Genomic DNA, 15973 nt, shown 5'->3' with positions numbered 1-15973 from the left:
ACATTGCATCAAGATGGTATGTCTTTTGAGTCTCTTGTCCTTTTTCCTCCCTTTTTTCCCATGAATAAATGATTTGATGAGTAGGGAGTCTGAAGCCCTGAGAAGATCTGTCCAGAGAAAGCCTGTTACCTGCTTTATTTCTCCTAGGCTGACCAAAGAATCACTCGCTCTCACTCTACTTTTTATAACTTCGCCCAGGCTGACCAGATGGTTGGGGTGGTGGAGACAGTGGCTAAGGACGCAAGAAAATGGATAAAAACCACTTTCTCACTAGTGAACCAGAGACAAAATTTAAAACACAGAGCCAAAAGAAAGCCAAGCATTTCAGAGTGAGATTTGAGTCCCAGAAGATAGAAAGTATCCCTTCAAACAATTCTACTGTGACCCAGAGGATGGAGTGAATTCACAGGGAATGGCCTAGAACACGGTTGAAACTGGTGAGAGTCAGGTGATGGAGTGGTGTGGTAGGGGAGACAGGTTGTCTTGGGAAAAGTCTTCCAACCCCTCTTTTTCCTGCTCTATAAAAATGGATCTGACTCCCCTCTAGGTAGATTGGCTAAGGGCATGAATGGGCAAAGAGTCACAGACAGCTAAGAGCAGAAGTTAATTTGCTAGCTGAGTGGGAGCTTGGTGCGATTTTAGGAGTTATGTGGGCATCTGAGAGGGGAAGCATCCTGACAGTGCCTTTGGGCTCAGAATCCAAGTAATATGGCATTTCACATGTGTACAAATAAGCCCGTAATGTATTCTTTTGTCTTTGCTGTTGGGAATTTGCCATATGTTGATGGGTCCAGTGTGGGATCCATAAACATTTGTTCTTTCTTTGCACTAAATTGTACTTTAAGCTAAGGCTTAAATGGACTTTTTGCTTCATTCCTGTTTCTACAGCTTCAAATCCTCTGGACAGAGCAAGGGATAGTGAGAAATTATTTTATACCCTTGGTGTACCATAAAAAGGAACATAATTCTGCTTTGTTGATAATCTAGGTATTTGCACATCGCTATACCTAACTGCTTTGCATTCTGGTTATAAATTATTTGATTTTGGCAAACAAAAATAACTCAGCAGATGTTGTTAATATGACCACCTTCTTGGTATGCAGCAGCAAGGACCAGTAATGAAACCACTATCCCTATTATAGCAGTTTAATTTGCTAAAATTACCATTCAGAGAACACGTGTACAGGCCCCTGGGAAACCACTCAGCTTTGAAACTGCTGGCATGTGATGGCACATTCATACACAGCCTTATTCTATTCGAACCACAGAGTAACTTTCTGACACTGAGTTTTTCTGAAATGTTATCGTTTGCATCCTCCTGTTTTTTATCACCTCTACTTTGTTTGGTAATAATTCACGTGACTTCAGACAGAACGCCACAGGTCTAAGGAGACCAAGGTAAAATTATCAGAGAAATTTACTTTAAGGCAGAGAGAATTAACAAGACAGATAAATGTCCCCCTATTAGTACATAGTGATTGGAAAGTGCCAGCATTCAACTAGCTCATTTCCTTAATAAAAACATTCTTTTATTTGTATGTTGCTTAAAAAACAACAACAAAAAATTAGTGCTCACTTCGGCAACACATATACTAAAATTGGAACAAGACTGAGAAGATTAGCGCGGCCCCTGTGCAAGGATCACATGCAAATTCGTGAAGCGTTCTGTATTTTTCTATTATACATAACGTAGATAAGCAATAAAGATTTACTGTATAACACAGGGAACTATATTCAATATCTTGTAATAACATAAAGGAAAATAATCTGAAAAAATATATGTATAATTGAATCACGTTGCTGTACACCTGAAACTAACACAAGATTTTAATAAATCAACTATACTTCAATTGAAAAACTTACAACATAAGATTTAACAAACATTTTTGTGCTGTTATCAGACTGTGGTGCAAACACAACAGGTCATTGCTTCATGTAGTAGATTCACTCTAATACCACTATCCCTTTATCGATTTTTTAAAATTAATTTTTATTGGAGGATGGTTACAATGTTGTGTTAGCCTCCACTGCACAACAAAATGAATCAGCCATACACATACAGATATCCCCTCCCTTTTGGACTTCCCTCCCATTTAGGTTGCCACAGTGCATTAGGTAGAGCTCCCTGTGCTATACAGTGTGTTCCCATCAGTTGTCTATTTTATACATAGTATCAATAATGTATATGTGTCAATCCCAGTCTCCCAATATCGATTATTAATTTTCATAATAAGTCTGCGTTGTGAGAAGTCTTTCTATAAAGTTACAGTTACATAAGTGAATCATTCCAATAGCTAACAATAAGCACCCGAAGTTGATCAGCACACGCCATCATTTACAGACTTCTAAAAACTGCATGACGCAGGCTGTAATCAAGAGAATCAGAACAGAGACTGTGAATAATAATGCATATCTTCCCACATAAATTCTTGCATCTTCCCTCCTCCGGATGAGCCCTCACTTCTTTTCTTTTTTTTTTTTAGTAGAAAAAGCCAAGTTAAGGAGCTCCAGGGGCCAAAGCTGAGAAGGCATCCAGGTGTTCTAACCCTGCGTCCCTTGGCCCCTTTAAAACCCCTACGAGCTGCACTTTGTGCCCTCATATATTCAAGTCTATAATAAGATGCCTGAATGCTAAGCGTCTGAAGTGCTGCTTTTAAAAGTGTTGTCATAACAACAGGAATAAAATGACAAGTGTAACTTGACTTTGAAAAGACTGCCTTAGTTTTAAGTCCATTGCTTTACCTAAGCAAGGGCTTAACTGTAACCTCCTAGTGAAAACAAAGGCTGTGATCAAATGACATTACCATAATTGAGTCTGTATCTTTAGCTATATTTGCCATCACATGAAATTGTCAGTCCTCCATCAATTCAATTTAATTGCTCGGATGGCCAGAAATAAATTAATTGACCATAAGAAGAATCTATTTGTTCGATTATGTAGGCCATATCTGAAAAGCTTTAAGATGATTTCTTCTCCTTTCTCTGAGATGAACTGTACCATTTAGCTTAATTATAAGGTTCAATTCCATTTTCTACCTGACTCTCATGCCCGCAAATGAATACCAGTGTTGGTCACCCATGCTGGGCAAGGTACATGGTGCATGATTATGCTGGGTACATTCTTCCAGGACCTAAGGATTTTTTTTCTCTTTAAGAAGTCCAAAGATGTAGCTCCATTCTAGTGAAAATGATTAAAACTATGAGCTTATAAAAATGGTAATTTCAGTAAAGTCAAATAACAATAGAAGATGTCAGTGTCATTTTGATGCTGTTTTGAAGTAAAGAAGCGACAATCACCATTAGCTAGAAATGAGTTGCCAAGCTCTAGGGGTAAACAGGCTACATGCAAGAAAAGCCTGAAGGAGTTGATAACACCAGGCATGGGACCATTTTCTTCTATGTTGGAGTGTTGTTTTTGAATCTGATGATCAAATAATGAGGATTTGTGGTGGGTGTATGTTTTTCTCAGCAGGACCAGACAAGCTGTCTATGAGGACCATGTTTCCAAGAAATTTTCCCTTTTGATGTACATGGTTTTGAATAGGTTTAAAAAAAAATTAGGTAATAAGTGCAAAATGCTTTTTCCTTCAAACCAGGAAACAGTTGGTCCTGTTTTGATGTCTAGTTTGCACCAAATGAGGGTCTCCGAGTGTGCTAGACTTTGCATTTTAAAATGAGTTATAACATTAGTCAAAATCCATTTAACCCCTCTTGACATTTAAGCGAGTTTTATGTCCTGAGTCATTTCTCTTCTAATTATCGTGAGGCCAGCTGCTTCCCCCTGCATTTATTTGATCCACCAGAATGAAAGAAGAAATAGAGTTTTCATTTTCCTCAGGCTGAAATGGTGTCAATTGTCGAGAAGTTCCTACAACTGACTGTCCCAGTGAGTAGATGTGCAATTAACGTTTCTTCTTTACTCTTCAAATGGTTCAGCCAGACCCTTAAAATAGCTTCACAGTTCTCTGCTGTCATTGCTTAGAGGGGGAATAAAAGAGGAAGAAAGAGGAGAGCAGTAATGTCAAATTACTTTATTTCTGTATATCTCTTCACCTGTAAAGTATGTATGGTTTTATAATTAGTGCATTCTATTTGATGGATAAAAGCCAGATATATCTTCAAAGGGCGCATTCTAGTTAGTAGAAAAGACCATTACTCCACACTAAGATTTTTACATATGCTTTCTCATTTTCTCCTTGCAATAACATTGGTGACTTAGGTCTTATTATACTCACTTTATTGACAAGAAAAATTGGAGCTCAGAGAGAACTTGGGTGAACCCTGGAGTTAGCCTGGCTCCAGAGACAATGCTTTTCTATTCTACCCTGTTTTGAGCATGAAAGAAGTTGGTACAGACAGGTGGTACCTACACTCAAGAAGTTTGTAGCTTATTAAAGAGACGAAACATTCAGGGAGATAATTATAATACACTGAGCCCCTGAGTATGTTAATTCCCATTAATAATTGGAAGTTTTGTCAGAAATAGAGTCACAGATGTAGAAAACAAACTTATAGTTACCAAGAGGGAAAGGGGGGAGGGATGAATTGGGAGATTGGGATTGACATATAAACACTACTATATATAAAATAGATAACTAATAAGAACCTACTGTATAGCGCAGGGAACTCTATTCAATACTCTGTAGTGACCTATATGGGAAAAGAATCTAAAAAAGAGTGGATACATGTATATGTATAACTGATTCACTTTGTTGTATAGCAGAAACTAACACAGCATTGTAAATCAACTATACTCCAATAGAAATTTATTTTAAAAAATCAAAAAATAAAATAAAACCCAAGCTTTGAAAACAAAAAATAAATAAATAAAATAGAAGTGCAACAACAAAAAATAGTTGGAAGTTTTGTGGTTCACAAGGCAAGATCCCTCTGGTTGAGCTGGTTGATCTGCTCAGAAAATGCTTCAAGAAACAGTTGGCTTTTGCATCAAATGATAGTCATGGATCAAACCCATTGAATAAAATAAGGATCCATGAATCCATGATGACAGTCCTGAAAATAAATAAAAACAAATAAATAAAAGGATTCAAGAAAGCTCTTACAGTAGAAAACAATGATTGAGTTCAAAGAGTACCATTTTGCCACCATCATAATAATAATTGATTTGGGCAAAAATTATCCATGGATGCTAAAACTTCTGGGTTAAAGAAACAAGATATTTGCATAGCCCCAAAGTACCTCCTTACTAACCACTTACCAGTTGCAAAGGCAAAAATAGAAACTTTCCAGGAGAGAGACTGTCCAACAACACCTGAACCAAGTAATCAAAGTTAACATCACTAGTAATAGGACCAAGTGATTCCTTGTGCCTTCGAATGCAGTACCTTCAGAAGGACAGCAATATCACTTATGTGATGTCACTCCCCAAAATGCATAGCCTAAGCCTAATTATGAGACAACATCAGACAGACCCAAACTACGGAACGCTCTATAGAACACCTGGTCTGTACTCTGTGAAAATGTCCAAGTCACAAAAGACAAAGAAAGGACAAGGAACCATCCCAGATTAAAGGAGACTAAAGGCACATTTCGAGAGAGGCAGTGCATGATCCTGGATTGGCTCCTAGCATGGGGGTGGGGGTGGAGGGACAGTATACCAGACATTATTGGGACCATTTGTAAAATTTGAATAACGTCTGTACATTAGATAATAGTATCGTATTGATGTTAAATTTCCTGATGTTGATAATTGTACTGCAATTATGTAAGTGATCACCACGTCTTTAGGATATACACATGGACGCATCATATCTGCAGATTGCTCAACGGGGAGGAGCAAATATATATATAAATATGTATATGCAAGTTGCTCTCAAATGATTCAGGAAGTAGTAATGGGTATGTGTGTATGGGGGGAGATGACAGAGTAAAACGTGACAGATTTCAGCAAATGGTGAATCTGGATGAAAGATGTATGAGAGCTTTTTGTTCTTTTCTTGTAACTTTTCTGTAAGCTTCCAATTATTTCAAAAAAACAAAAACAAAACCGTAATTGGTTTTTGAACTGGGCTTCCAAAGTACCCATGGTTTTAGTTTTTATCAGTCAGCATTTAAAGTAGTTCTGCTTTTTAATTATCTAAACATTGCTATGTTCACAAAGATGCTAGTTTCCGGCTTCCCTTGATTTCACCTGTTCAGATCACATCCATTCTTCCGGATGTAGCCAGCGTTTTATCTTCTCTATGAAACTTCCTGGCTGTACCTGTCTCATTTATCTCCCTCTGCATTGAGAGAACTCTATTATTTTAAATTTTATTAAGCACTTACCACACACCAGCTATTGAGTATACTAACCCATCTGCACCTCAAAAATCCTCTGAAGTGTTAGTCCTTTTATACAAATGAGGAAACTGGGATTCAGAGAGGTTAAGTAACCTGCAGAAGTTCAAACAGCTGTAAACTGTAGCCCCCAAATGGAGCCCAGATTTGTCTGACTTGGGAGTCCACATTCTAATCATCTCAGCTCTACTGCTTTCCTTGGAGCACTGAGAAATAGACATCACTTAAAATTTCACTGTGTGTTATTTCCTACATATTTCTTACATCAGACATGATCTCCCAACTTCTTTATGTACAGTCATATTTTCTTCTCCCATTAAATTATTAAAACTGTTTATAGCAGAGATCAGTCTTTGGTTCTTTTTAGATCTTGGGCAATATAGAGCATCCTGTCAGTGATGAGCCGATAATATGTACTTAATAATTGTGTTGATTGAGGTGTCTTAGAAAATATGGAAAGAAAACCATTGATATCAGTTTCCAGAGATCCTGAAAATGCGTTCCTTTTCTTCCACGTTAGTTGAACCTCAGTCTTCATTATCGCAATCTTTGTATTTCTCAAGCACCTTACTTTTTATAAAGCATTTCCTCATTTTCTGTATGTTTTTAAGCAGAAGTCTTACCGTCTATAGGACTGGTGAGAAGTCAGGTTAGAAGATGTCCAAGTAGCCTCACGATTGTAAGATCGAATGATGCTTTGATCTCAGTTGAACCTTACAATGCTTGTCTATTAAAATAGGGAGGAATTACTACTCTCATTCTCTAGATACCAAATTTGAGCTTCAGCAAGTTTAGTATGTGCCCAAGAGGCCAGTAAGAACACCTGAGCTTGGTTCTTCCATCTCTCACTGAGGAGTGAGTCTATGTTGCTCTGTAAGTTTTTTCATGCGTTCACACCACTTGTCTCAGTCAATCAATGTAATACCTCATGCATGTATTTATTGTTTGGTTAGCAAACAAAGCTGACAACTGAGAGGCAAATATTAGCCTTGCCTTGATTTATTTTAAGGCAGTACACTCCAAAAAAAAAAAAAGCCCGTGACTTAAATATATCCACTTTTTTTAAGATTAGTCAACTGTTCTGTAATAGGTACCTTGCATCCGTATAATAAGCAGACACCTATTTTTAGGATTCATCTTAAATAATCATTTAGCATAGCAGGCTATTTACATCTGCCCCACATGCCTCTTTGAGACAACTGAATTATACTTCTGCCCTTGACCAAGATGTGGAGGTGCATAAACAGGACAGCACTGTTAGGAGAGGAGAGCGGAGGCACACAAAGCAGGCAGGAAGAAATGACTCAGAAAGTGCAGTGGGGCCAGTGTGCTGCATCTTATGTGGTGCTGATGGGGAAAAGGATCAAATCACGGAAATATTCAACTCTCAGGTGGTGGCTTGTTGATCGAGCTTTTCCTTTTCGGGTCCTCATTCCTTGGCACTTCCTCTTGCAGAAGGAATGATGACATTTTCTGGAAATTGATAGTGATTTTCCGACAGCTCTATTGATGTAAAACTCATATATCGTATAAAATTAATTCGTCTTGAGTGTACATTTTGAGTGTTAGTAAATGTATACAGTTCTGCGACAATCACCACAACACAGTTTTAGAACACTTCCAGCCCCACTCCCAAAAGTTCTCTCATGGTCCTTTGCCTGCTCCCATCCCTGGCACCAGGCCAACACTTGGGTTGACTGTAGAATTGTCTACTTTTGCCAGCATTGTCACTCCAGCAACCTGCCAGCTGACCATTGCCTTATCTCAGAGGGTTGGTCTCAGTCTAACGTGGAGATGGCGTAGCTTTGTAGCTATGCAACTGTTGATTTCTAAGTCAACATTTTCGCTCCACGACAAATGCTTTGGTGAGAACTGAGATGTCCTTACTAACTTCATTCAGAAATCACAGATGTCTGTTATATTTTCTGCCCATAGTGGGGGTCTTCCAGAATTACCTGTTTGTGTTCTATATTAGAGAATTTGGTTAAATGAAAAAAAGGAAAACACCATAAGAACCTTGCTCTTCCAGGTTTAAGACAGTGATGTCAGCTGTTGTTTTTTAAATTTCATAATGTTTGATGTCCTGCAACTCCAGCATGTACAAATGCTAATCTGCTCCCCCGTCTCCCATAGAGAGGCCCGGGTGTCATCCTGGCAAGGGTCCACTTTGCTTTTGACCATATTTTAAAATCAGAAATAAAAGGCATATATAATATAGGCTGTATGGATTCCCTTTTATTATCCAAGGTAGCACATAGAATGTGGGGTAGACCTAAGTACCCTCTTAAAGGTAGTTGAAGAAAAAAGCTAATTTATAAACCCCTCGACATACCTCTAAAAAAAGAATATGATAGGGACTTCCCTGGTGGCGCAGTGGTTAAGAATCCGCCTGCCAATGCAGGGGACATGGGTTCAATCCCTGGTCCGGGAAGATCCCACATGCCGCGGAGCAACTAAGCCCATGTGCCACAACTACTGAGCCTGTGTGCCGCAACTACTGAAGCACACACGCCTAGAGCCCGTGCTCTGCAACAAGGGAAGCCGCTGCAGTGAGAAGCCCATGCACCGCAGCAAAGAGTAGCCCCTGCTCTCGACAGGTAGAGAAAGCCCATGCACAGCAACAAAGACCCAATGCAGCCAAAATTTAATTAATTAATTAATTTTTTAGAAAAAGAATATGATAGAAAAAGCAGGATACAAAATTTAACATGCATTGTGCTCAAAATTCTTATGTTTTATGTGGAAAGGGAAGAGTTGAAGAAAATTACATGCACCAAAATTCTGCTGGTGGTTATCGATGGGTGCTAGAAAACAATATGGTTCTTCCCTCCCCCTCCCTGCCCTGACTTCTTTCTACTTCTCTATTTTCCTAATACAGCAGAGTGCTTTTATGCTTGGAAAAACTAAAAATAACCTAATGATTCCTATTTGCTTTCATGAGTCTTAGTATATTTAACTCTAACGATCAATATTAACATTCCTTCTAGCTGACCGGTTGCTTTGTCCAGTTACCATATCAGTTAATCAATGCCTCTAACACTTCTACTGTGAACTCGTCAGTTTGGAGATTCATGCCCAAGAAGTGATGAAAGGAGGCTGGCCTGTCTTACCTAACCTTGGGGTTCCCCGAGAGGAATTGTTCACATTTGGGTAGAGAAGCTTGCTAACTCAGGCTAATCAAACTTACAAGAAAGTTTAAGTCAGGATACCAGTTTATAAAAATGTAATGGGAAATGGAACTGTCACCTAGACTGAACTTTCAAAGCATTTTTCTTCCATTTTTACTACTTCTACTGGTAGCACCATCAGGAGTTGCATTTTAGGGTCTGGTGCGTAGCCCTGCTGTGTGACGAATGCCCTTCATTGCCTGTCTTCCAAGCAACCCTCCAAGGTTGACTTCTATCATTCATTCGTTTATTCTTAAGAATCAGGTTATCTCTGTGTTCTCCAGGTCACTGGCTATTTCCCCGCTCTGAACTGCACTCATATTGTCCCTTTTATTTCTGATCTAAACAAGCATGAGACCTGGTGGGATGAAGGGGGACCTCTTGACGCTTGATCTTTTTTTGTCTGCCTCAGCCCCCTCCCCAGACCCTGCCATCTCCAGCCACGCTCAGTGCTGTTACCAAACTGCCTGCTGATCTGATAAGCTACCTTCTAATTCAAACAAACTAGGAACTTCCGGTCGGCTGGTGGCTCGTGGTACCCACCAAGGCCCGGTGTACTTGTATCACTGTGTCATATCAGAACACATGAAATCCTATACTCATTTTAATTTCAAAAGACTCCGGTATGTGTTCAGGTGGATCTTAGCACTGCATAGCCAGGGAGAAGGCAGCGGTTTTCACTGTATGAAGAGTCGAGAAGAGAAACAACTGTGACTTTCTGGCTTCTGTGCTAAGAGACTCGGCTCAGAATGGTAGGGTTTGTTCAACTCTTAGTCAAGGTGCTGGGGATTCTTTCCAGAAAGATTCCGTTCTTTCCAGGGATTGTGGGAATGGCAGGGCACGGGTGGCCACCCGGTGTAACAGCCTGGGCCTCCTGGGACAAAACAAAGTAAGGGGCAAAGCACAGCAGCTTTATCGTTTGCCTAAGATTTGAGACCTTTCTGGGATTTAATGCGCAAAAATGAATGTTAGTTCTGCTGGCATTTTCGGAAAGACCAGGTGAGAAGTCAGTAACTTAGGGACTGGAAACATTTTTCAAAGCGCCAGGAGTTTCAAGTAGCAGCAGCCAAGGAAGGACTTGTGGTTTCTTATGTGGAATTTCGTGCTTATTAGATATGGTATTTGGTGAACCTTGACAATACGTATTGGGTATAGTGCGTCCTACCAGGAGTACAGTACCATCTCTAAAAATCCTTCAGATCAAAATAAAGAAGTTGGTACATAGCTCAGAGCTCATAATGGGAACTTCACTGGGGAATCTGAATTATTCTACTGTAATCAGAATTTATGAATCCTAATACCTTATTTCTCAGAATTATATTTCTCCTCTTCAGGACTTACGAATATAAACTATATAAATATAGCCGTTACCCATCAAAGCTATCTGATATGTTCTTGTATCTGAGCTTTCTCTCCTCTCCAGTCCCAACTCTAGACAACTCCAGATGTCTGCAGTTTCAAAAGAGAATTTTGCATCATATCAATCATACATAAATCCATTTCCTTTATAAAAACTCAAACAATATAGAAAAAATTAAAATGTTTCTGACTACTACTCAATCCCACCTCTTCATAGACTGTGTATACTTTCAGAATTTTTCTATTCATGTACATAATTTTATATTTTGTTTTCAACATTCCTGGTATCATACTCTATTTTGTTCTGCAATTTGTCCTCGGCCGGGCGGGTCGGGGTGGGGGGCTGGATCTTTCTATGTGGGCATATTGTTTTTAACTGCTATGGTTATGCCACAGTGTATTAACCATTCCTGTAATGATTAACATTTACATCATTTCCATTTTTCCGCTATTACATTAACTGTCGTGAACATCCCTGTATATAACTTTTTGTGAACTTGAGTATTTCTCCACAGGAGATAGCAAAGAGTAGATGTGACATATTAAAGGATAAGTATGTTTTACATTTGAAATAGTAGATACTACCTAGTTGTCTTCCAAACTTTCGGTACCACTTTATACCCCTACCAGCAGTGATACTGCAGTTCTACTTCAGTCCTTTCTTTAGGTAAAGGTTCAAAGAAGCATCTGCTACTAAAATGCAAATGACAAGGGACCAGTTTGAAGTCCTTAAAGCCTGAAAATGAGTAATGTAGCTTTAAGGGTAGTTTTGCTGGAAGTAAGCAGGTCTGTGAGATTCTAGGAAGCCAGGGAGCGGCTTGAAGACTTAGGGCTCCAAGAGGTGGGAGTGGTGTTGTCAAGAAGATGATAACAGAGTTGCAGGATAACTAGCCACAGGGGAATGGCTGAGGCCATTGGAAGAGTAGTAGCAAAGAACTGTCACCCCTGGGCTTCCCTGCTGGCGCAGTGGTTGCGAGTCCGCCTGCCGATGCAGGGGACACGGGTTCGTGCCCCGGTCTGGGAAGATCCCACATGCCGCGGAGCGGCTGGGCCCGTGAGCCATGGCCGCTGAGCCTGCGTGTCCGCAGCCTGTGCTCCGCAACGGGAGAGGCCACAACAGTGAGAGGCCCGCGTACCGCAAAAAAAAAAAAAAAAAGAAAAAGAAAAAAGAACTGTCACCCCTACTTCAGAGTTAGGGGTGTGGGCGGGGAGGTGCTTTGCGTACTCTTATCCTTCAACCCACCTGCTCTCCCCTCTCCCAACCTGCTCCTTTTCTCCAAGAGCCTGACCTTGTGCAGAGGCCCTCAAACTTATTTTATGACTCTCCTTAGGCAGTGAGCCAGCCTCTAGGGGAATTGATGGCAGGATAGAGATCTCAGCCTAAGCCAGCTATCAGTCGAATTATTTTCTGATAGATAATAACCGTTTCTAAGACCAGACAGGCAAAACCACTTACCTCCCTTCCTGTTCCCAGCGGCATCCATTCAACACGTAAATGTAATGAAAAGCGTCTGAGGATTTTATCCATCCCGAAGCAATTTACAAACTCAGAATCCAGGACAAACATTTGTTTTGTTCTCAAGAAGCTTTCTTACCTATTACTGAAAAAGGGGAAGAAGGAAAATTATTTCACTATCCAGTTCTAATGTTTAATTCATTTAACATTTAAACTTTGCAAAGAGAGGCTTATTTAAGACTTTTTAAAAGTTGGACATTTGAGAAATTGTAGGAGATGATTGTAACTGAAGTTTGAACTTTTTCAACCAATTCAGCATCATCCTTTTTTTCTTTTCTAGGCTGAGCATCAGAACCATCTGGGGTCCTTTTCAAAATCCCAATACACAGGTCCATACTAGTTAAGTCAGAATGCCTGGGAGTATGTGAAACTACTGATCCAGTGGATAAGAGAAAAAAATCTTTTTGGTTTAAAAGCATAATCGCTAGGAAGTACAAGACAATAACGCAGTTAAAATAGTTCAAATACTTTAAGTCTTTTCCCTGTGACCAAAGAACGCCATGGTGCAACAGACCTGTTGAACAATAATTTACAAAATGAGATACAATACTAATTAAATTTGCCACATTGAGACTTTGAGGTGGGTTTTAGGTTATAAAATTATTGGGCACAGAAAGAACATGTTTTCCTAATATTGATTAAATTTTCTGGATCTTTTTCTTGATATTTATTGCGTTTTCTTGATATTTGCTGCATTTGCATGTGATACAAAGATAGCGCAGGCGTGCTTTATGAACCTAAGAAGGCGTTTTTAACGAGAACTAGGCAGACGGCTTAGTAAGCAGCAAAGGACACTTAAGAGAACCCCATTAACGATTTATGTGAATCATGGTTATTTTTGAAACTTGGGGGTGGGGCAAGTAACCAGAAAGAGTCTTATTTGCACCACATTTTGTCCTGCCATTCGTGCACTAGATATTAATTTTATTGCACATGCATACTTCTACGTCATTACTTTTAAAATTTAAAATTCTAGAGAATGTTCCAAAACTTAAGCCTCCCTGTCTCCATCCCTAGCTGGACTGGGTGGGATGCCTGTCCTACCCAGATCAAAGAGCAACCTGTTGCTCATTGCAAAGCCTCTTGCCAAGTGAGTCAGCAAGAATGCATGCGTGCTTCCTCAGAGCTGCTTTCTCCTGGGGTGGGTGGGGAGGAGGGGATTTAGCAACCTGCAGCCTCATGGGGAAGGGGGCTGTTTGTTCTCTCTCTGGGGAAGTAACTCACTCAAACCCCCTCCCTTGGCTGAGCTGCTTCAAATAGCTTTGAGTAGGGCCCAGTGAAGTTGGCTTTTCCATTACATCTAGATGGACACAAGAGTGTTTTGCTGCTGTTTTTTAGCTTTGCTTGCTTGCTTGCTGGGGTTTTTTTGTTTGTTTGTTTGTTTGTTTGCGGTACGCGGGCCTCTCACTGTTGTGGCCTCTCCCGTTGCGGAGCACGGGCCTAGCCGCTCCGCGGCATGTGGGATCCTCCCGGAACGGGGCACGAACCCGTGTCCCCTGCATCGGCAGGCGGACGCTCAACCACTGCGCCACCAGGGAAGCCCTGTTTGCTGGGTTTTTAAAGGGCAACTATTGATGCTATTAGTGGCTGCCCACTTTGGAAGTCTTTAGTCTGGACAGCGGCTGTGTCCCCTTTCTCCTGCTAGCCCATCCCCCTCTCTGGACTGAGGTTACCTGCTAAGACAATGGTATGTGCTTTGACTCTTCCTGATCTAAAGGGAATAGAATTACCTAACTGTTCTAGGGCAGTCCTTTGGGGGAACTAATCTTGGGCTTCTGTCCAGCTGAAGTTGTATTTTGACAACGTGTCTTGGTCAGTGGTGATGAGTCTTTATAAAAGGAGAGCTAACGACTGAAATAGGGTGTGTGCCTTCTGCTGTATTTTCCCCTTTACCTTTCTTGCCTCTTCTCTTGTGTTCTTATCATAACCTAGATTATCACTACTTCTGTGAGCGTTCTCTGTGCTCTTCTTTTTTATCACTGCCACAAGAGCAGCACGATCTTATCTTTCAAAATATACTTAAGGGTAGAAAAAGGGAGAACAAGTTTAAGTAAGTTCATCTCTCAAGAAACCTAGTGTTTTTAGCCTTGTGACTTCTAAGTGTAGAATTCCACCCTAAGACTGGACTGTGTTTTGAATGTCACGCAGAACCTATCTGAAACTTGACTTGGCCTATTTGTTTCCTTTTGCTATTGCTATTGTTGTCCTAAATGGAGGGAAACATTCCAAAGTTTTTGAGTATTTTGAGGGTATGGTTGAACCTTGTTTAAAAAAAAAAAATCCCTGAAGGAACCCTAAAGTAACTGATAATGGTGTGTAATTTATATTTATTTACATCTTCATGTGTTTCTTCAGGTCCACCTGAGAGCTGAACCCTTTGGCTTAAAAAGAACATGTCGGAGGCAAGAAGTCTTACAAGCATCTAATGGCCTCATGACTCACCTTTCCTCATGTCACCTCCTATTACCGTTGACAAGCTTCGCGTGTTTTCTGTTTGAACCTGCCTGTAATTTGCCTTAATCTTTCTGTTGTCTTGTAGGACTGCCAGCCAGACTCCCAGAAATCATGTTGGTAGGATCCCAGTCCTTCTCGCCTGGAGGGCCCAATGGGATCATCCGGAGCCAGTCCTTTGCGGGGTTCAGTGGCCTTCAGGAGAGGCGATCCAGGCAAGTTGTGTGTGCTTCTCTCCTGGGACGCAGCTTGAGAGGGATGTGAGCCTTGGTGCTCTGAAGAGGGTCCGTGTGCATGTGGCCTTGTCAAAACACACACCTGTGTTATTTTCATCTCTTTCATGAAAAAGATGTAATGTTCCCCAAATTTCTATCATTTAGAATTCCTCCTTCAAAGAAGATTTAGGACAAGCTAGCAATACATATGTATAGCTCTCCCTACCCCCACCCCATTTCTTTCAGATCTGTTGATGCCTTTTGCCAGAGTGCCTCCAAATGTTTGAACCCATTTATCCTCTAACCAGTAACAACAGATTTACCTTTATCCACACATCTGTTGATACTGAGCATTTTCTAAAAATCTTTTCCAGTCTTCTATGTCATCCCTAACGAGGTTAAATGTGCTTTCATAAGTTTACTTGTCTTCTGTATTTATTTTGGGAATAACCAGTGCATTCACATCCATTGCCTATTTTGGGGGTGGATATTTACATATTTTCTTACAGAACAATAAAGGCTTTTTATATATATCCATTGTAACACCATATATTGTAGTCTTTTTCCCCCTAATTTTTTTTTTGTTGTTTGTTTGTTGGTTTGTTTTTGCGGTACGTGGGCCTCTCACCGTTGTGGCCTCTCCCATTGCGGAGCACAGGCTCCGGACGCGCAGGCTCAGCGGCCATGGCTCACGGGCCCAGCCGCTCCGCGGCATGTGGGATCTTCCCGGACCGGGGCACGAACCCGTGTCCCCCGCATCGGCAGGCGGACTCTCAACCACTGCGCCACCAGGGAAGCCCTTTCCCCCTAATTTGAATTGCTACCTTTTTTTTTTTTACCTTTTGATCTCCTTCACCCATTTCTTCTATCCTGCCCACACTCCCTGCCTCTGACAGTCACCAATATCTATGAGTTTGGTTTTTTGTTGTTTTTCTTTTAGATTCCATGTATGAGAGATCGTACAG

The 15973-nt window shown here is 40.6% G+C and overlaps 1 protein-coding gene and 1 non-coding gene across 7 annotated transcripts in view; both read left to right on the top strand.

Moving 5' to 3' along the window:
- The window catches only part of RIPOR2 (RHO family interacting cell polarization regulator 2), a 210885-nt gene that overhangs the window by 139063 nt on the left and 55849 nt on the right, over nt 1-15973 (top strand). For all 6 annotated transcript variants that reach the window (XM_089918417.1, XM_022562345.2, XM_022562347.3 and 3 more), the window contains exon 2: nt 14882-15008. In XM_089918417.1, the coding sequence (XP_089774543.1) occupies nt 14882-15008 (127 nt within the window). The remainder of the gene's footprint in view (nt 1-14881; nt 15009-15973) is intronic.
- LOC115802021 (U6 spliceosomal RNA) lies at nt 1569-1675 on the top strand. Its single transcript, XR_004022383.1, has one exon. It is a non-coding gene; the product is annotated as a U6 spliceosomal RNA (small nuclear RNA).

The sequence above is a fragment of the Delphinapterus leucas genome, chromosome 10 (genome assembly GCF_059928025.1).
Source record: "Delphinapterus leucas isolate spDelLeu-1000000601 "Yukka" chromosome 10, BTC_Dleu_Yukka2, whole genome shotgun sequence".
NCBI lineage: Eukaryota > Metazoa > Chordata > Mammalia > Artiodactyla > Monodontidae > Delphinapterus > Delphinapterus leucas.
Note: the sequence above shows the minus strand (reverse complement) of the source record. Positions and strands in the feature narration are given on the sequence as shown.